The sequence below is a fragment of the Solea solea genome, chromosome 12, assembly GCF_958295425.1.
Source record: "Solea solea chromosome 12, fSolSol10.1, whole genome shotgun sequence".
Taxonomy (NCBI): domain Eukaryota; kingdom Metazoa; phylum Chordata; class Actinopteri; order Pleuronectiformes; family Soleidae; genus Solea; species Solea solea.
In genome coordinates this window covers 6,919,593-6,941,608 of record NC_081145.1, presented here as the reverse complement: position 1 = coordinate 6,941,608, position 22,016 = coordinate 6,919,593, and the positions used below count along the sequence as shown (strand labels likewise).

Below are 22,016 nucleotides of genomic sequence, written 5' to 3'. Positions count from 1 at the left end.
GATTGGTCAGAGAGCGTCGTCACTGGAAGAGTCAGGAGCGCGACGTCCGACACGAGAATCAAACCCGTCGACGAGGTGCAGACGTTCCTGCGTTCGGTGGTTTCTCGCGTCAGTGGTGGAAAAGTGACGGAAAACGATGCGTCTGATACCAGACCGAGCAGTCGAGCCGTATCTGGAGAGCTCTTGGGCCATCTCTGAGTATACAATATATACTTTGTGCTAATAAACCCTGCTCAATGCCACACTATGGACTTTTAAATACTCTTTCTTGAAATCCACACACAAAATACACACAAGAATAGAAACATACTGTGGGTTTTATTTAGGTTTTGTCATGACAATATTAGAAAATCAACTGGTACATGTGAACATAAATAAAGATGATCTCGTCCCTTCAGGTGAACTGAACTCACCGCCACTCGCCGGTAAATACACCAGCGGAGCGGCGACGTCCACGATGTCGGCCTAAGGCACACCTTCACAATCACCACATCTGACTCCAAAACATGGAGAGAACACGAGCCAGTAAAAGTCATCATGCATGATAACTGAAAACGACGCCAAGCGAAGCCACGGTTCACCGTCTACATGTCTGTAAAGACGAGTTAAGACGCCGGAGAATCCAACACACGCACCGTGTTCTAGATTTCCGTTTTTCTCTTTCATTACAAACATTTACAAAGATCATTTTGACAGACTTTGTGTGGATGCCAAGTTAAAGAGATGTGGGGTAGAAAAGCTCAAGCCTGAATAAAATTGGTGGTCCTACATTTGAGGCTGGGTTCCCATAGGGAGGAGCCCAGATTAGATTAAGGTGCAAATCATCTCTACAGGTTTAAGCGACTGTACAACTTCAAATTCTTGATCAAATGCAGGTGATTTTTTTTTTTTTTTTACAACGCATGTGACATCTAAGGTTTGGTAATAGTGCTTTTCCTGTGCCAATCTGAGGTAGACATAACAAAACTAATGCAGTGGAAAAACAAACAAACAATAAAGAGACGGCTGTATCTGCAAGTTTGCAACAGAGATGGTGAAGCATAATCGAGCTACTTTGGTTTAGCCCGAGTCTGAAACAAGCTCGCAAAAGAAAAGTGTCAGAACAGCACTGCACTGTCACCTGGCTTTCAGTGTTAACCCCTCGCTCCAGTCTGGAGACAATTGCACAAAAGATCTTCCCAATATCTGTCAACTAGTAGAAACTTAAACAAAGCAGGAATGAGTTTTTACAGCAGTGTTTCTCAGTCCCTGGTCCTCAGGACTCACTGCCCTGCATGTTTCAGATGTTTCAGCTCATCATCGAGCTCATCCATTCGAATCAGGTGTGTTGGAGCACGGAAAACCGTCTAAAACACCGTCTCAAGCTCATGTGAAGTCTGGTTTTTGGGAAATAAAAAACAGCTGTCCAGTTGGGGGGGGGGCGGGGTTATGAGCTTAAAAATTGTATCTTGATGTTCCGTCATGTAATGTATTCCACATCATTTCACAATAAAAGTGTTTGTTTTGATTTAGAACTACATCTTGTTTACAATAAAAACAACAACAATTTAGGATGTAAATGAATCGATAAAATCATAACGATACTGAGTGGCAGGTTTGAGACATCTGCTCTAAAACACGCAGGACAGTGAGTCCTGACCCAGACTGAGGGACCCAGTGTTCTCAGCTGCAGGCAGAGAGGAGACATGAACGGCTGCACCTGAACGCAGCACCAACATCCTCGCACACATCCAAACACACACACACACACTGTGCAGCTCAGCAGACGCGCACACACACGCACACACACACATACACACACACACACACACAGAGTATGAGCAGCAGTCAGTGCTTTTTTATGGATGATACAAGCAGCAATGGGAAAAAACAAAACACACACTAAATAAAACACAGACACAGTCAATGACGCATCGACAGGCCGCAGAAAGCACCAAAATTAAAAAACAAAAATCAACAAAAATCTTGATATAAAACAAGCCTCTCAGATCGTCACACGTCTGTTCCAGGTAAAAATGTGCGACCCTGTGATGATTTAAAACTCGAAAAGCCGCCAAAAGAGACGCTTAGAAAAATACTGAAATATGAAAAAACAAAGCCAGGGGCGTTCGTCTGGTCTGTTATTCCTGCTGCAGACATTCTTTGGTCATGAAATAGGCTGAACACGTGCACATGAACACGCTGCCGCACAAAGGAAACATGCAGTAACTGACGTACAAACCATCGCCGGTGCATCAACTGAAGGATGAAGTGAAATGTTAAAATCGCTCTTTTTTTCTTTTTTTTACAGTTGGAGATTCATAATCCAAAAATAAAAACCGCTCCATTAGGTGAGTTCTTCCCACAAACACAACATTAACGACATGGAACCACGTTAAGTTACACAACAGAATGCAGCTCTAAGAAATCCTAACTCTAACGTCGGCTGTTAAAGTGACAGGTTCTGGTCGTGAGTCTTAAAGTTTCGCTGTTGACAGTTTAAACGCTGGCTTCAGAAACACAACTGCATCCACACGACAGGCTTTAAACGCACTCTATCAGCTAAAGAGCTAAAAGCTGAGGAATTTACAAAAATATTTTTAATACTAAGTTTCTCTTCCTTGGTTATAAAAAACTTTTCTTTTCTTTCTTTTTTTTTTTAGATCTATTTGATGTATACACCGAGTTATGGAGAGGAACAAATGTGTCGTTACGTTAGATTTACAGATGGGGGGAAAATAAGTTACCTGCATTTAACCTTTGTTAGGCAGCAGTGATTTTCAACATCACTGACCACGTTCAGACCTGGTACTAACACCTCACCCATCCCATAATGATCACATCTGCACATTATTGTCCTCATGTGTCCACATTCCTGAGCTGTAATCTGTCTTCAGGACAGATTAGAGACCGCTTCTTCAGTTGATGTCGTCTGACCTGTGGCAGCTTCATGTATGAACTCTGACTATTATATGATTAATCCAAGGGTTAAAACAAACACACACACACACACACACACCAGGGTTCCCACACCTTTGGTTGACAACAAATTCTAGGACTTTCCAGGACCGATTGCTTCAAATTCAAGGATCGAATGGAAATTTGTAAGGGAGGGAAACTTGTAAGAGCCGCCTCGCCACTTTTCTTCGTCCAATTTCATCGAGTTGCTCTGCATCTGGACAAGTGCTTGTCCTGGGAGTCAGTTTTGGTGAGACAGAGATCTTGGATTTTGCATCACGTCATCATTTACGCTCTCTTGCTCAACTTTACTCGCTCACTGTTCTACATGGAATCTCACGTCAGCGGGCGGAGAGAGAGAGTGGACAGCGCCTCGCAGGGCGTGAAACAGTAGGTGGTGTCATAACAAACCAGGGAGACTTTTACCTAAATACCAACTGGACTTCTTTCTTGCTTTCAAGGGCTTTGAAATTTCAAACGTTCAAGTATTTCAAGGACCCGTGGGAACCCTGAGAGCCACAAACACATCTGTATCGTCATTCATTGTCCAACACTTTATCCTCCACATGAGGGTCGCGGGGAGCTGGAGTCAATCCCAGCTGACAGAGGGCAACATGCGGGTACACCCTGGACAGGTCGCCATCAACAGTCCATCACTCTCAAACAAACACATCACTCACATGAAGAGTGATGACATCCATGAAGGGACGTGAGAAGCCAAATCTAATCTCACGTGGTCACTGAAAACACATCCAGGACACATTTTACTGCCAGCTGTGAACAGTCGTACTTAGTGCTACCCACATCGGATTAGACCAGGACGGACACTAAGACCAGGTCTGAACAGGGCTACTATCAAAAAAGGTTACTTCCCCATCCTTCACTCTCTTCACTCTCGCACTGTCACACCGACCTTCTTCTTCTTCTTCTTCTCCTCTTGCTCTCCTGACAACAGACGTTTCACAAAGCAGCCACTGAATGACACCAAACAATGATAAGAGATGTGAACACAAACTCAAAGAGATAGATGGTGCGTGGTTCTCACTGTCTCTGCTCTCTGGCAGTCCACAGGAGCAGCAAAGGCACAAAAACAGATACAGACAATCCTGACCAATCCCCAACCACCTCCTCCCCCTCCTCCTCCTCCTCCTCCTCCTCCTCCTGTCACGTGGGCTCTCTGTGTCTCTGCCATTATTTCCCTCCACACCAGAGCCACTGGCTGGACTGGGGTCTGTCCTTTATAGTGCACGCTAAATATGACAAAGACGCTCCTTCTGCTCGCTGGAGTAGGAGAGGGAGGGGGGGGAGCATTGGGGGGAGGTGGGAGTGTTGGTTTTAGGAGAAGGGAGGAGTGGGAAGTCAGCCTTGGAGCTCCTCGAAGCATGTCTCACACACCCGTACTGGTTTTTTGGAGGACGGCGTTCGGGCGTTCCTTGACGAACACTCGGCACAGAAGATATTTCCACAATGTCTGCAGTGGTGCTGAGTGATCACAGAGGAGAGGAGATGTCAATCAATCAATCAAACAAACAAACATGTGGAGGAAAACGCAGATGCACCATCAGCAAGATGGTTGAAAGAGGCTGGAGTACGTCTGTGGATGCCGAAAAGCTTCTATGAAAAGTTTCAGATATTATTCTACTCTGGAATACACACCTGTAGCAACTTGAAGAGGCTGCTCTCAAAATAAATAGACACACGTTGAATATGCGTGTATCGCATATTCAAGGTGTATAAAAATGTCAGCAAATGCTGTGAAGGTAGTCTTGAGACATTAAGGTACAGCGTGAGGTCGACTGACATGATGCAGAGCACATGGTCTCCTTTACACCTGGCATTAAAATGTGTCTTCGGGAGGTGTTCGGTGGCTTATTGTGACCACACTGAACAGAAGTGTAAATGCAACGCGTCTCCGATGTGTCTCCGCTCCACCAACAACATCTATGTGAGTGGAAATACTCCGCACAGCTGTCACTCCACTTGTTCTTCCCTTGCCTCGGAAAGCAGAGGAGTCAATACAATAGCACGTGTGGCTAGCGTTGTTGATACCGAGGCACAAAGGATGTGACGCTGTAGTCTGCTGCAGAAGAAGAGGGGGAGGTGACGTACGGGCGACAGCCGTGATCGGATAGCAATCGGCTGTTAATGTGGACACGGGAGACCCATGTTAATGCCGGGTGTAAAGGTAGCCTATGACAAGACACTGTATCCACTGCTACTGAAGCTAAGATATGGATGGTAGAGGTCACTTCAAGTCTGAATTTTATTTCCGTTTTATTGATTTAATTTTATTTATTTATTAACATATTAATTCTGATATTAAAAGAGAATATGTATTCAAATGTTTAAAGCATTGCCCTTGCTGTTAAATATTAATAACGGCTGTTGTAGTAAATTCAGTGTAGCATATGGTGATTATTAAAAATAAGTGTGTATGGCAGTGTGCATCATATCATGGCCTCTGTGTGGTCATAAATATCATATTTCAGGGTTGTAAGAAATACCGTCAGAGCACTTAACAGCACAGAGGTTTAAAAAGAAATTCATTTTCAAGAATGTTTCATATTTACCTTCCTGACAGTGACAGTAAAACCTTTCCCACACGCCATGCAGTTCTGCACTTCGTTATCCTCAGTCCACTTCCTGGTCAGACTCTGCGACTGCTTGATCTAAACGCACCAACAGAGACAAAGTCACTTCACTCTGAGGAAATCAGCACCGTCTTCCACACGTGTACAATTTTGTTTTTTATGTTTTTCTGTATAACGTGCGATGTACAACCTGAGGCACAGCAGAGCGGACAGCATCAAAACACACAGAACTCGCTTTTTTAACAGTTTTTTCCCGGCCACAGTCAGACTGATGGCAAATCAAAACCACTGAACTCTGTAAAATAACCAGACACTACCTCACCTAACCACGTGTAATATTATGTGCAATATTCCCTGCCTGATAAATGTGCAATATCAGAAATGTGCAATACACCCCTGTTATGCTGTATAACTGTATATTTCTTTATTTTTATTTTTCCACATCTTCTACATTTTTGTTAATATTACTTTACACTCTGTATAGACTTTAATTTGAGGTCTACTTTTATATTTATATTTATACTTAAGTGTGTTTATGTTTCCTACAACTGACTCGTAGAACCCGCACAAGATTTCCAATGTGCCTGGACTGTCTGTTTAAGCACAAATGGCAAATAAAAACCTTGAACCTTGAACCTATATACTCGTGTTTGGTGACTAACCTGGAGCGACTGGTTCTCTCTGCCCAGCTCCTGCATGGCTGCTGTCGTATCGTCCAGCTTCCTCCTCAGCTCCACCATCTTGGCCTGCAGTTTCTCCATCTCACCCTCACCCTTCACACACCTGAAACAAAGCACACAATGCTGATTATGTCTGTGCTCTCAGATCTATCCATAACTATGGTGATATGGTTATATACTGCATCATCTCCATTACTTCATTTTTAATATGTTATATGACAAGTTAATGTAAGGAGCTCTTACATCAACAACAAGCTGAATATTTCTAGAATGAGATAAACAATGAAAAATGCCCTGAAACATGACGACATAACAGGTTTGCTAAGTAATACTTTTAAAGGCTCAGTACTTCGACGAATAATAATGATTTTTATTCACCACAACGCTCTTTCAAGGTGTTTCAACCTCAATTCAATTGCATTTTACACAGAATGAAACAAAGTTCTTCAAAAACAAAATTATAGATGAGTGAATTCAAAGTTGTAGGCGATATATACACATATGTATGTATATAATAACAAGCTCAGACACACATCAGAACAAATACCAACTCACCTTTCCAAAAGAGCGCGTCTCTCATCCTGGTTGTTCTGTACTGTGGCCTCCAGCACAGCGATTTCTCCTCTCAGCTCATCCGTCTGCTTCTCCAGCTCACCCACTCTCCTCTGGCTGCCCTGCCACTCACGCTTCATCGTGGCCACATTCTCGTTCAGAGCCGTCAGCTGCAAACCCAGCTTAGCTTCAGCCTCCTCCCCGAGCTTCACCTGCTCCTCTTTGGCTCTTTTCTCTGCTGCCTTTAGGAGGAAACGCAAAACAGAAGCACAAAAGAAGAGTCACGACGGTGAGTGAATGACATTTAATCTGTTTATTTAAACTAGATTTGGTTGGTGAGTGAGTGAGTGAGTGAGTCTACCAGCTGATCCTGGACTTTCTTGTTTTGGGCATGGAGCTGCTCCTCTCTGTGGCTCCTGCTGTCCCTGGTGGCCTGGTGCTCTTTCTGCTCTTTGTCCAGCGCAGCCTGAGCAGCTTCCACCTGACCCTGCAGCTCCAGCTTCTGCTGGATCAACATTTGTTTGGCTTCCTGCAGGTCACCCAGCTCCTGAAAGAAACCGATAATAACCACAAGCAGAACAGTTGGTTTTGGTTCAAGAAAGAGGCAGCACCTCACGTTTTTAAGATTAGACTGTAACGATTTTACACAGCCTAGTCAGATCTTCACATTGAGTTTAAGATTTGTGCTCAGAGTGTGTGATTTGTACTTTTTTTAAAGCTTCATTCCAAAGAAAAAAAAAATCCAGCACACTGTCAAAGTGCTCCACTCAAGCGTACTCAGTTATGCTCCTGAAGAATGTGGCCTCAATGACCTGTGGTGTCCCTGCATTAATCTGTTTATGTCAGACACAATCATGGGAAGAAGGTCATGCCAGTAAGACAAACACAAGTGGAAAGATCCAGTGTGTAACATTTGTGAGGGTTTATTGGCAGAGATTTAACATGCTACTCATAAGCACGTTTGTATAAGTGTATAATCACTTTCGTAGTCTTAGAATAAGACTTCTGTATGCACTGTAGACAGGGGACCAAGCTTTATAGAGGACATAATGCAGCCTGCACAGACAAATACTACAGTGCGTTAATTTTATGTTTTGAAGCAGAAGCTTACTACAAAAACAAAGAAGAACGACATCCTTTCTGGTATGTGACGGACACTGTAGCTCACCGACACTCTTGGGAGAGTGAGCAGGGAAGCAGAGGAGTCAGAGTCTCACCATTACACATTTAACAGTTGAATTATTTAGCATTTGAGGTAGAATTTAAATTGTGTCCCCTCTTTTCTCCCTGAATGAAAGGGAACCTGGCGTGACTGACCTTTTCACTCTTCTCTGTTCGTGCTTTTAAATCCGATGTTAACTTGTTGTTATTCTTTTCCAGGACACTCTTGGCTGTGTTCAGCTCTTCCACTTTGCTCTTCTCCTTCCCCAGTTCCTCCTTAATGTGATTCTGTTCAGCACAATTGAAAATGAATTATCCTAATCACATTATGTCAAATGCATGTGTGTGTGTATGTGTTCTTTCTGACCTGTTGCTTCTGTAGCTCTTTCAGTGTTTGCTCCTGCTGCTGGTGCTTCTGCTCTCGTTTAGTGAGCTTCTGCTCCAATGAGCCGAGGCTCGTCTTCAGTTCCTGGATCTGAGCCTCCAAACCTGTCTGATGGGTGTGGTTAGCAGCCAACTCCTCCTGTGCTAAGCTCAGCTTTTCTTCTGAAGCCTTCAGTTAAACAAAGTTCAAAAGAGTCACTTAGAGTAAGAAAATAAACCTTTGTGCTCCAAAGAGTTTTATATCAAGGACAGAATGCCACTGGGCAATTTAGCAGCTTTTAATGTTTCAGACTGAGGTTGAGTTTTGCTTCTGACAGGTACACCTCTAATCAAAGTGCACGTTGTTGGTGATATGGTCTTAAAAATATTCAAAAAAGCAAATGTTTTCAACACACAGGGTCTTTCCTGAAACAGAAAAGTGGAAAAGTTTATCTGGGCATTTACATACCTTGAGGTCTTGACGCAGAGCAGAAACTTCTGACTCTTTCCCGTAGAAGTCAGACTGAAGTTTAGTGAAATTTTCCTGACTTTGCACCAAGGTCTTCTGCAGCTCTGCAGTCTGGGTCTTTTCAGAGCTCAGCTCCTTGCTGAGCTCGGACATCTGGGCCCTCAGTTTACTCTCCTCCTCTGCCTGAAGACAGATGTGCACATTTACTAAATGTATACACAAATACATTTGAGGCTAGACGATTATCTTTATTATCAAGCCTTTAAAAAGGATGGGCACAGTATTTACATAGTCAAGTAGACTGAAAATGAACGTGGTCTACAAATGCCTATTTACCTTCTTGACACCGACTTCCTGTAACTCTGTCACTTGTCCCTTCAGTTTCTTCTGCTCCTCTTCAAAGGACCCCTGAGTTGTCTTCAGCTGTGCCTGCAGCTTCTCCAACTCATTCTCCCTTTCCTTTAGTGCCTCCTGAGTCTTTGAGTGCTTCTGCTCTAATGAGCTCAGCTGTCCTTTCAGCTTCTTCTCCACCTGGACATTCAATAGTTGTTGAGGTGTTACATTCAAAACAAAAATACCTGGTGTTTTATTTTTAGGAGCTCACCTCTTTAATCTGCTTTAACTGCTGTTTTGTATCTTCCAGTGATTTTGTACTGGTCTCATTATTCTTTTGAAGTTCCTGTCGGGCCTTCTCGTTGGACTTTTCCTGAAGATACAAAACAATGTGCCAGTGATGTTATTTCGTATTCCAGAAAATCTTCACAAGTTCTACTTATCTCTGTCTTAAGATTTTCAAACCTACCTTTTCCTCCATGGCTGACTTATGGCTCTTCCTTTCTGTGTCCAGTTGACTCTGATTCTCTTTCAGTGCCTTGTTAGCCTTTCCCAGGCTCTCCTGAGTCGAGATAAGCTCCTTCTTTTGAGCTTCTTTCTCCTGTTGAGTCTTTTTTAGGTCTGCTGCCAGACCCTGGGCTTTCCTGTCCAGCTCTGCATGCTGAGTCTTCCCCTCTTGAGTCACCTTGTCCAGATTCACCTTCAGAACAGCTTTATCTTGCTCGCAGTGCTCCAACTGCTGCTGGATGTCATTTAAAGCCGCCGTCTTCTTCTTTAAGTCCTCCTGTAGTGCTGCAGACCTTGACAACAAACAAAATGTTTGCTACATTAGGAATTGTAGTAGAAGACCTAGTCATGAAAGAATCACATCAATTTGACAGATTAATCCGTTAGATATACAGAGCATGTTTGACGGGCCTATTTAGCAGCTTACTGAAAATCTATCAAACTCCATTGACTTTTGAGTCATTTACTTGTCCAGTTTTTTAGTAGTAGCAACAGTGCCAGGTATTGTAACTCAGAAAGACAGTGTATAAACATAATGCTTCTGGCCACTAGCTGCCACCAGCATTAAGGCATAAAAAGAGTGCACACTTTATCTTACCCGGTTTTCTCTGTTTCTAGCGAACGATGCAGCTCCTTAGCTCTCCGTTTAATCTCCGCCCCTTCCTTCTGCAACTTCTGCACCTCCTGCTGCACCTGGTCTCGAGCGGCCTGCAATTCCCCAACCTGCGACTCCAGTTTCTGTCCATTTGAAATGTCAAATTAAATCAGTAAGTATACACAACTAACAAACCTGAAGAAATACAATACAAATAAGGTGCGCATAGTAGTACTGTGTTATTAAGAGGGTTAACTGGCAGAAGTTAAATGTTTGTAAAAATACTGTATTAGGGGTGCAAAACCGAACTGTAAAAAAGCTAATCGTTCAATACACAAGTCAGCATGGATTGGATTGTGTGCGCAACTGTGTTTTATCCCACATTTATGAACGCAACACGAGCAATTACCGACCAATTAACTGTCACAATAGGAATGACGCGTCACACAATGTTAGGGGCGATGGAAACGAAGCGGAAGCCAAAACAATATAGCGTTAGTGTCAGCAGAGAACGGCGAATGGAGGAGAAAATCAAACGTTTGAGGAACCACGGTCTATTAAATCCACTGTGTGGCTCCATTAGTGTCAACTGTGACAGTGACGGAGAGAAAGCTTGTCAATAAAACACAGACCCTCTGCAGGAATTGTTTAACGCGAGTCAAGTCTCAGAGTCTGCTCAGGAAATGCCTGGGTAATGTCCATTTATGCCGGCGTCACCCAGACATTTACGTGACAAGGAAGAAGTTGGACTGAAAGAAACAAGTTCACTTTCCCACAAATTCAGACAAAGAAATAACAAAAGCTGTTGGGCTGCTCATAGCCAAATATATAAAGAGATTAGCAGAGTTGTAATTACAGTTAAGTCATTTAAGACAAAATGTACAGTGTATTGTGAAAAATGCAGCCATACTGGAAGTATTTTTGTTTGGAATGAAACCATAAACAATGTGACTTTTTTTTTTTTTACAAGTAATGCCACTACTGGCTAAATTTATTTAGCTTTTTATGTTGCAAAAACAGGTGGAAGTATTGCTGAGTCATCATGTCTGAATAGAGCATCAATTCCTTCAAACGTTTTTTCCTCACCTTAATGTGCAAAAAAAAAAAAACACAATACTAACTGACCTTCACCATAAGATGTCACTAATTGTCACTAACCTTATTAAGACCTTCGACCTGCTCAACGCGCTGCTCTGAGGCCAGAAGTTTGTCTTTGCATTCCTTCAGACAGGTTTCCAGCTGTGTGCACTGCTCGTGTCTCTCCTTCAGCCTTTGAGCTTGCTCGTCCACCTTCTTCTGAACTTTGTTCAGCTCCTACACAAGAAGAGGATGCACAAAGACGTTAAGGCACGAGTGACGTGACGGGTGAAGGAAATGTGTTATATTCCACGCGACGGGGATCACCTGCTGCTTGTCCTGCAGTGCATGCTGGGCAGTCTCCAGGCTGTTCTCCAGGTTGGCCTTCTGTGCAGCCTTTGCTGCCTCTGCAGAGAGCAGCATCTCTGTCTTTGCCTTCAGCTGCAGGAAACCAGGCACAAATTATCACCATCAAAATGTAATACTCTTATTATATTCAACATATTTTATGCCCGGTATACATTGTGTGACTTAGGTCTGTCCCAGATAGAGCTGAAACAATTAATCGATGAATCGATTATTAATCGATTACTAAATTAATCGACAACTATTTTGATAATCGATTAATCAGTTCAAAGCTTTTTTCATGATTAAAACAAGATTTACGATTGTTTAAGCTTCTTAAATGTGACTATTTTCTTCATTTCTTTGCTCTGGATAACAAAGAAATCATTAAAAGTGAATCATTTTGGTTTGTGGACAAAACAAGACATTTGAGAACATCATCATTTCCAGGTTTGACGAACACCGCTCAGCATTTTTTAAGGTTTTCTGATCATTTATGGACCAAACGATTAATCGAGAAAATAATCGACAGATTTATCGATTATGAAAATAATCGTTAGTTGCAGCTTTAGTCCCAGACAATAGATGACAATCATACTTTAATCATGGCTCAAAATAATTGGTGCAACATTGTACTGTGAGAGGGCAGCTTCAGAAAATTGTCCGACAGCATTTATGATGACCATCTCACAGTGTGTACTTCTACGACATCTACTGACGAGCCAATAGAAATGCAACCTGATATCACCAACTGATCAACACAACATGGTGTAGGAGCTAACAATTTGTGCTTAAGCTGTTACTACATCATTAAAAATACTATATGGATGCAATTAGCAGCCAAATTGCAGCTGCCGGGTAGGAAGCATGATTGACCTTGCTGATCCTGCTGTTTAGCACTAGCTTAAGCTAATGACATCTTAGGTGTCATCATCATGATCCTTATACATTCTTCACACATCATACTTGACATCCAAGTTATTAGATCCATGTCACACATGAGTGATTTATATAGAATGGCTTGACACAAACATGGTTGTTCTTCTCCTCTGCATACCATAGCAGTTGAGAACCCTCCCCACATGCTTATTTACAGGCTTACCTGAGTGTCTAGCTGGCCAACTTTCTCCTTGCTGTCTGTGAGCTGAGTGGTGAGTTCAGAGACTGACGTCTCCAGGGTGAGGGCTCGGTCCTGGGCCGAACGCAGCAGCGTCTTCTGCTCCTGTACCTGCTCATGTAGATTATCCTGAGCTTGCTTGTTGCTCTCCGACTGGTTCCTTAGTTTGTCTGTCAACTGTGTCACCTTTATGATGCAGAAAAAGTAGGGAATTGGTGTGTGTTATTTTTGTTGTTTCACGTCTGCACTAGAGACATGTAGACCTTTTAAGCTACCTGTTCTTGTAGTGCATGGTTTTTCTCTTTAAGCTGTTTAAGTACAGCCGTCTCCCCCTCGCCAGCTTGGATCTTAGCACACAAGTCTTCTCTCTCAGCTTCCAGTTGGCTCACAATGTCTTTGCTCTTCTGCAACAGAGCCTCCAGGTTCTGGATCTTCTGGTCCTTATCACCAATCTGACGCAGCACTTGCTCCAAGTCATTCTACAGCATGACGACAAGCCAATAAGAGGGAATGGTTAAAATATGTACCCCACCATAGTTTACTGCACTGGGTTCAGTCTATTAAAGCACTGACACACACACAAACAAGCACTGCATAAGGAGAATCTTACTGCAGAGCAAAGCTTCTACTGGCTTCATGCTACTGTTAACAATGCCTCAGATGTGTGGAACAGACCTGTGCCTCGCGGAGTTTGCCATTGGTGTTTTGCTGCAGCGCCTGAAGCTCCTGGTGCTGCTGCTTTGCTTTCTCGAGCTGGTGCTGCAAGTCTGTGCTCTTACTGGTGCCCTCCTTCAACTGAAAATGAAAACCATGTTTGTAGTTTATATACAGTATATTTGAATCCCATCCAGTTGGACCATCTACGATCCTGTTTCCAGTCTCTCTTTTAATGTCTATATGCAAATACAGACAAAATAAGGCAAAAAATAAAAAATACTTCAACCAATACCACGTTTGCATAACTTTAACTGTTCATTGCAAAACTTTTTTGTGCAAATGTTGTGACTCTTCCGTAGCATTAACTCCCCTTGCAGTGATGAGTCATTTCCTCTGATGCCTACCTGTTCTTCTGCACGTGACAGTTTTAGCTGCAGGTCGGCCGCCTGCTGTTCACGATCTTTGAGTTTCTCCCCAGAGAGCTGCCTCTGTTCTTTCAGACGACCTTGCACTTCTCCCAGCTGTCTCTCTGCCTCCAGCAGTTTGGCATGAAGCTGGAAAGAGTGCATTTATATAATTTGTTATGCTGTGCTGCATACAATAGTCATCATTTGTGTCAGTCTTACTCACCTGACTGATCTCAGACTGCTGCTGAGCGCCCTTGCTCTCTTTTTCTTCCCTTTGCTGTTCAAGTTGTTTCCTCTCGACCTTCAGCTCTGCATGTTTCACCTCAAGCTCGTTAATCTCGCTCCTCAGCTTTGCTACCTCCTCAGTCCTCTCTCCAAGCTCTGACTGTCTCTTTTGCAGGGAAGTCTCTGTCCCTGAGACCCGAGCTTGGAGCTCCTGGACTTCCAGCTCCCTCTCCCTCAGGCTGTCTTGAACTTCCTTCTTGGCAGCTTTCTCAGCACCCAGACTCTCCTCCAGCACCTGATATTCCTTCTCCTTACGTAACAGTTTTTCGGACAGGCTCTGACAGAAAAAGGAGAAGACAACATCTGTCAGATGAGCGCCATCTGCTTGAAATACGGGTAAAAAGATTTAAAATTAAACACAGTTTCTAGATAGAGCAGTGTTTCGTGAGAAAAGATGAAGACTGATGGGGGGGGGGGGGAATTAATTAATCCACAGTGGGAAAGGGAGCAAGGAGTGTTCTAAATTAAAACAGTTGGCATGGTAGAATCTGCAACAAGGCACGGACACTCTCACCTCATGTGATATAAGCTACAGAAAAGAACAGACGACTGTCAAGAGTCAAGAATAAAGTGAGGTGTGGCATTTCTAATGGGAACTTGATGACAGAGGAATACAGTGGTATGTATGCAGCACTTGTCCTGATGTCAGCTCTGGCAGTAAACTTGGCAACAAGGTGATAAAGAACAAAATGTTGTTAATAGTTGAGCGTGCTGCTAACTATGGAGTATGACAGTTCAACAGGACTTCACAGACTTCCAGGAAAACCCTGCAGGCCATCGGAGCAGCTGGACAACATTAGCAACCCTTGCTGTAGACTTTGTTCACTCATATCCTCATCTTCCTTCTATTGTGTTAACATGAAATGCCCAAAGGTGGAAAATGACAGATTACATTTATTTGCTCTACTATATTTAAGTATTTTGTTTGTGTAAAATCTGTAATTTTTCTTTTACTTGTTAGTGAATAAAGGTAAAATGGTCTACACCAGTGTGACAATTCTTCATGACCCAATTAATCAAATGTTTTCTAAGAGATATAAGTTAAAAAAAAAAAATTGTATTATATAAATAAAACACAAATGTCCACTCTCCACTAAAAATGACATATTATACCTCCCTAAATGTTTTAAGTGATGTACGTTTTACTTGTACTTGAGTAAAAGTTCATTAAAGTAATGGTACTTTGACTTGAGGAGATTTTAGTCCTCCCAGTCTAAGGGTATCCTGTTGCGGGGGGTAGTGTGGAGTGGGAGGGGTAATGCACTTGAGATTCCTTCCTGTAACACCTACACCCCCATCCAGTAAATTACTTGTGTGCCTCCATTCTCCAGTTCCCATTGCAGGGTGCAGGTACCTATATTTGTATTTCACCCTAACTGACATATTGGCACAATCTCCCTCCTGCTGGTTTAATTATAGAGCTGCCTGTAATTTTTTTATCAACACGTTGAGAAGGCTGGTGACGGCAATGCATTGTGATCAAGCCGCATGCTGAGCATCAGAAAACTAACCCTGTGCTTAAAGGTCCTGTGTGAAACATTTAAGAGGGTTTATTGACAGAAATGCCTCTAAGTGTATTTGTATATGTGCATAATCTCTATCAAATAAAAATAATTTAGGTTTTGTGGCCCTGCAATAACCCTTATAATATAAGGGCATATGTACTTTGGGAAGGGCCTTGCATTAGCCAGAGTTTGCTTTATGGGGCACCTGATGAGACTTACACATTTACAAATTAAAGTAAACACTGCACAATACTCATAACAGACATGTTTGTGCCTGCAGTGATCTGTTCAGAGTCATTTAATTGTCACATGATCATTGGCAGTGTACGCTTGTCCTTTTAAGGTTGTGAGGACATTCTGACCAGTCCTCTCAACTTCAATGGATTTATACAGGATGGATGAAGACTTAAAGTTTTGTGGGTTAAACTTGTTTCGGGTTAAAGTTGCGGTAACAATTAGGCATTTAGTTGTGATGGTTAGGGTTATATCTAGAAGTGGCCTCAGCTTTAGAAACTGTGTGTGTGTGTGTGTGTGTGTATGAGTTACCTGGCTTTGCTGCTGCAAATTATTCAGATTGCTCTGCAGCTGGTGGATCTCTTGGGTGTAGACAGCTGCTTCTTGAGGACCCTTCTCCAGCTCTGCTTTCAGTTGTGATATGGTCATCTGCAATACAACAGACAGGAACATTAGACTCTCTGGTAAAAAGATTGCTGTACAATCATGGAACAGAAGAATCACTGTGAAGGACTGAGATTAAAGTAAAGCAAAATCAATCAAAACGCCATGGATTAGTAATGAAGAAGTATGTATCAAACAAAAAAACAACAAAAGTAGGATTGTCCACTACTACAGCAAAAAATAAAAAAGTATGTCAATTTGGGGACAACTTGAATTTTACCTCCAGTTTACGGATCTTGAAGAGGGATAGAATATGTGAGATGCAGAAGAGGAAGAGGAGGGAAAGAGACACATGACCAGGGGTAAGTCACCACATAACAACAAGAGGCAAGTCTACAACACAAGTCTTTACACCCACTACTTAATATGGGGACATGATGCAGAATATTTTACAGAGAAGAAAGGATGCTGTGTAAAGTTTTTTGTGTATGGCTGCAGGGACAGAAAATTCACATTTCAGAAGTCTACTGCTGTAGTTGTTGTTCTTGGTGTTTCACAGCAGTTGGCATCTGTAATAGTGCATTACTGCATTCTCCTCTTTCATTTCGACCAGAAGACTTGCTAGGTCATTTTAAAATGTGTTCAAATAAGTGCAGGAAAAGAGAAGAAAGCTATACCGAGTGAGAGGTTCTGGTTCTTTAGCTGTATGATGAAACACAATAAAAAACAAAAACACAAGAAATTAAGCTGAATTATACCTCAGACATATACTAATAGGAATTTGGCACATTGACATCAGATATGACATGAATACAGTCAATTATTAACAAACTATTCCATACATTTTCCCACATCTAATTGAATAAGAATCAAAATATCTTTTCATTTCCAAAAACAGTGCAGTGTAAGGTCTGTGTAAATAACAAGCAAAATGGACAGATGCTAAAATCAGAACTAAACTTTATTTCTATTCAGCACTATGTTGAAGATGATTATTTAAACTGTGGTTAGTAACGAGCCAATCGATGTGCAACACACTGAGGAAAATCAGGAGAACTACATTTGACCGTCTGCAAGACATAACACGGTGAGCAGCCTCACCTCTGCGGTGGTGTAATTGGCCTGCAGTTGCTCATAGTGGTTCCTGAGGCATTCAGACTCATCCTCCCTCTCACGTGTCATCTGATCCATCAACGTCTGCACCTGCACCAGCTCTGTCTTCAGGACGTCCACATCCTCCACTCCTGGTCGCTGCAGCTAGAGGGCAGTGCAGAGGTATTTTGTTGAGGACATGGAGACCGGTGTTGAGCAACAGATGCTGTGATACTACTATATATCAATTATATTACAGAATAAATCAAAAGGCCAGACAGTTTTGGGAAATAGCCAGTCCAGTGTAAAATGTCAGACATCACCAGCTGCTCCCCTCTACTACAAACTACAAACCTATAATGAAGGAAGCTTTTTCAAACCAGACCAGTTTACAGGTCAACAATAGCTTAAATGCTATTCTTAAAGCATATCATTCAGTTATGCAAATCTCAAGCCGAGTAAGAAGAGAATAAATACCAAGAGATACTTAAGTATGGGTTGTACCAGCTCTGTTTGGAGTCTCTCATTCTCCTGCTTCTCATTCTGCAGTTGTTCAGTCAGTTTTGTCAGCCTCTGGTCAGCTGCCTCCCTTAAGCTCTTCTCCTCATCATATCGGGACTTTAAATCTGTCAGATTCAATAATAATAATAATAATAATAATAATGATAAGACATCCTTTAATAACAATTGAAATCAAAACAGATATGCCTCTAATCCAATTTTCCCAAACAGATCAAAGGAGTTCAGTTGGAAATAAATGAAAAAGAAAGAAAAAGGAAAACACAGTGGGTGGATTGAGCTCAACAGTTCATTGTTCACTGTGTTAAATGATGTAGACAAAGATTTTACAGTTTCCTGGCCCAACACTAACCTACTATCTCTGTGGCCAGCTGGGCAGCCTTCTGCTCAAACAGGTCTTTCATCTGTTTGATGTTGAACTTTTCTGTCTCTGCTTCATTTAACTTCTTTTCAAGGGCTGAGAGATGGAGAGAGAGAAATAACACATTTACAGACATTGACATTTTTTGTCTCAGATACTCTTAAATCAAAAATGTCACTGACCTAAATCCTCTGAGGTCTGCCCATCATTCTGAGAACACAAAGAAAAGACAGGTACATGTACAGTAAGAGGATGCATCACCATTGTGTTTTGTTAAACAGTGTTACATTTAGAAACTCTCCGCAATTAATCGAGTTAAGTAACTTGAGGGAATTACTTGCTTCAGATGTCCTTGGACTTTGTCCAACTCCTTCTTGAGTTCTCCAGAGAACCACCTTTCCTCCTACATGAAGTGAAAACACAAACGTGCACACACAGAGCGAAGTCATTGAATGAACCTTCCATTTCAACAGCCACAGAATTAAAACTCAACTACACCTTTAGAGAGGCATGCAGGTCCTGAACTTCTTGCCGCAGCATTGTGAGGTCTTCCCTAAAAAAAGGAGGACAGCATGCAAAGACAAAAATGAATGAGTAAAAAGATGTCAGAGGTCAGACTCTATGTCATAATTGATGTAACTTTAATAGCAGTATCACCGAGTGGGCGCCATGTGAGCTGGGAGGTCTCCAGTATCATGGAACAGCTCATAGTGCTTGAAGAGCTCCTCTGCAGAGTTATGAGACTTCATGCACTGAGGACAGATGAAGCCCTGAACATGGAAACACACCAGGAGAGTCAACCATGTGACAAACACTTATCAGACAGCTTCAATTCAGCACCTCTACATACAGAGTACAATCAGGTGCAAGTTATCAATACACAAAATGGAAAGTTGCTTGTTACCTCAGACGTCTGGTCGTGGTTAAGGTCTGTGCTTGGCTGCTCCGACTCTGCATTCTGGGAGCCTCCCTTTCCAGGAGTCTTAAAAGGAGAATATAAATTGAAATATAATGAATGCATGTACGTACTCGGCATATCCAATTATGCTTGCACTCTTTCTCTGTAGAGTTTGCAATGATTAAAAGTGGGTAATCACACTCAGAAAAAACACTTCATAGATCCCTGCAGGGAAAATTCGTTAAAATTGAAAAGTACCACAGTCTCTGTAGAGCTGACATGGCTCCTAATATATGAAATATAAAAGGCTCATTCAGGGGTAATGAAACTCATATAATCAGATGACTGCACTAGGGCTGCAACTATTATTCAATTATTAATTGATTACTAAATCAATTGTAAACTATTTTGATAATTGATTAATCAGACTGTTTTTTCTCCGATTTTTCAGTGAATATTTTCTGGGTTTTTTTTGCTCCATATAACATAGAAATCATTAAAACTGAATCATTTTGGTTTGAGGAGGACATGATCATTTTTCAGGTTTGGTAAAAACTGATTAAGTCTTCAATTGATCGAGGAAATAATTGACGGATGAATTGGTTATGAAAATAATGGTTAGTTGTAGGCGTAGACTTTACGCACTGGACCTTTAAGTCCTTTAAGTTCTCCATCAGCACATCGCCAGGGCTATGTATGGAGATGAGCTACTAAGCTTCATGAATCCTATACATATATATGTATAGGACACATATGACTTCATGATTTCAATTAATTGAAATAAAAATTGATAATTACAACATTAAATGTGCAAAACCTGGCGTGTGATGTAGAACCCACTAGCGTCATTAGCTGGATCATTTCCACGATTGGTCTTTTTTTAAGCATTTTTTCAAAAGCCACAATGATGCAACTGGTGAAACACCTAAACATAAGTCTGTACAGTGTCTCCCATCCAAGTAGTAACCAGTCGTAGCGTCACCCGTAACAATCTGAACTCCCATTTTGAGATCGATATGAGCTCACTCGAGATAGATGCCTACCATATTTGAAGACACTGTAATCAGATGTGCACATCTGTGCCATGCATTTTTATAATACTCGCTACTTTCCCCTGATCTCTTCAACTCTGTGACTGAACAGTCTATGACATTTGAATTTAATAGGCAGCATTTCAGTACGTAGTCTTTGGCATAAAGTTTACTGCAGCACTCCAGAAGCTGTTTAGTCATAAAAGAGGCCGTTGGCAAGACAGGCTATATTAAACAGCACGCCCAGGCATTGAAAAGGGAGAAGGTAGAAGTAATCTCTTAGCGGCTCAGGAAGAGGTTGAGAAGTGGTCACTAGAGATCAGCTCAGTCCATTGGACAAAAACACACACAGACTGAGTGGATGTGGAAAAAAGTGTTTGGGCTGACAGTTGTCTGCATGAATGAACTAGGTCAAAATACAGGAGAGTGTGTGTGTGTGTGTGTGCGTGTGTGTGCGTGTGCGTGCGTAATAAGATAAGGACTTTGAACCATTCAATCTTGGAGCATATTGGAGGGCTGATCATACCACTTTAAAAGAACACTGAACATTCACATCATGGAACAAAGTTGACACCATTCAAACAAACATAATGCATAATCCAGCACTGCACTGATTTTCCCACAATGAAAATATTACTAACCTTTAAATAAGCTACTGTTTTACTATATAAACCTTAGCACAGCACCCATATATAACTGAGCTATTAACACTATCAAAGGAATTACTATACACCCTTGAAAGAAGTCTTTCTAAAATATATAAAGCTTCGATTTGGAAATAAATATCATTGGGAAGAAGCAAATGTTAAACAAACGTATAGCTCCAACTAAGCATTATAAATCAGAACCCATATAATTGTGTTTCATGTAGTAAACAATTGCATAAATGCATTTTAATTATATGACTATATAGCTATCTTTCAAATAATTGAGATAGACTGTTCAATAAAGTTATAGCCGTGTTTTTTCGTCTGGAATTTGTGGTTTAAAGGGTATTTGGTCGAATGTGGATTTCCCCGGTTTACAGGCCGAGACGTCAAATATGCGGCCAATAATGCACCGTGGGAAATGTAGTTCTAATCAGAAGCTAGCCAAGAAGCTAACATCTGTTAGTGTCACTTTTCACTTGAATGTCAAGCAATGTATTAATCCCTACAAAAACGCAACTGCTCAAATTGATATGACCCCGTTTGAATAAAGCATGTAGTGTAATATTACATGTTTTTGTTGACAGTGGACTTCACAACAGTCAGTGGCTAATGTCAGTATTAGCACATGATAACTGGATGATGAATTAACCTACAGCATAGCTAGCACACGGTAACCACAAAAACGAAACGATTCACTAACAAATGTATTTAGCTGGGTAAACCAATCTTTCCTTCGTTAACCATGAACGACGACACATTAGCCAAGTATGTACTAATGCGTTATACAATCGTTAGATCTCGGTAGAAGCTGGCAACCATTAGAAACAAGCTAGCTTATCGTGGCTAGCTGTGTCAATCCCACGTAAAGGAGCGTTTGATATGTCCACTAAAACCTGGCGGGGTGGCGGGACTACGCCAATGGAGCGACCCTTTCGCTTACCAATAAGAACCCCGCCCACCAAGGACACTCTGTAGTTTTAAAACGTACATCCCCAACATGGAAACAGACAAGGATAGGCCCCGTGTTTCCAAGGAAAACGACTGAGTGAAACTAAACCGCAGCGATACGGTTACCTTTGTCGCCTTAAAAGCTTACCATTTGAAGTATCCGCCTGAGCATGGCCGCGGCTGTATTTGTCCGCTCACTAAATACAGTCAATTCCACAAATACAAAGCGCCCGTAGCTGCAAGACTAACACCTGACCTAGCTGAGGGAGCAGCGGCGAATGGGCGGGTCAGGGAAGGAATGGCAGAGCGGTGTCTACA

General features: G+C 41.9%; 1 protein-coding gene across 2 annotated transcripts; it reads right to left on the bottom strand.

Moving 5' to 3' along the window:
- Nucleotides 1-299: 299 nt before the first annotated feature.
- Nucleotides 300-21,978, bottom strand: eea1 (early endosome antigen 1). Of its 2 annotated transcripts, XM_058645154.1 has the most exons (30): nt 21,847-21,978; nt 19,076-19,153; nt 18,829-18,941; nt 18,670-18,724; nt 18,509-18,574; nt 18,354-18,381; nt 18,163-18,267; nt 17,796-17,917; nt 17,301-17,456; nt 16,480-16,494; nt 16,128-16,244; nt 14,015-14,353; nt 13,789-13,938; nt 13,403-13,522; nt 13,003-13,206; nt 12,713-12,913; nt 11,593-11,706; nt 11,347-11,502; nt 10,192-10,331; nt 9,556-9,886; nt 9,358-9,459; nt 9,090-9,284; nt 8,754-8,936; nt 8,289-8,474; nt 8,078-8,209; nt 7,122-7,307; nt 6,764-7,002; nt 6,191-6,311; nt 5,508-5,606; nt 300-4,419 (listed from the first exon to the last, which is right to left on the bottom strand). In XM_058645154.1, the coding sequence occupies exons 1-30, from the start codon at nt 21,868-21,870 to the stop codon at nt 4,297-4,299; spliced, it is 4,200 nt and encodes a 1,399-aa protein (XP_058501137.1). In that variant the 5' UTR covers nt 21,871-21,978; the 3' UTR covers nt 300-4,296. The 2 variants fall into 2 exon arrangements, with proteins under 2 accessions (XP_058501137.1, XP_058501138.1); XM_058645155.1 differs by lacking the exon at nt 16,480-16,494.
- Nucleotides 21,979-22,016: the final 38 nt, after the last annotated feature.

What these genes read in the sequence shown, in the direction of transcription:
- eea1 (XM_058645154.1), bottom strand. Translation starts at nt 21,870, where the DNA reads ATGCTCAGGCGGATACTTCAAATG. An exon ending in ATTTGCAGCAGCAAAGCCAG is followed by an intron (nt 14,354 to 16,127) that starts GTAACTCATACA and finishes TTTTTCTGTCAG; the next exon opens with AGCCTGTCCGAAAAACTGTT. An exon ending in TTACTGTCACTGTCAGGAAG is followed by an intron (nt 4,420 to 5,507) that starts GTAAATATGAAA and finishes GTGATCACTCAG; the next exon opens with CACCACTGCAGACATTGTGG.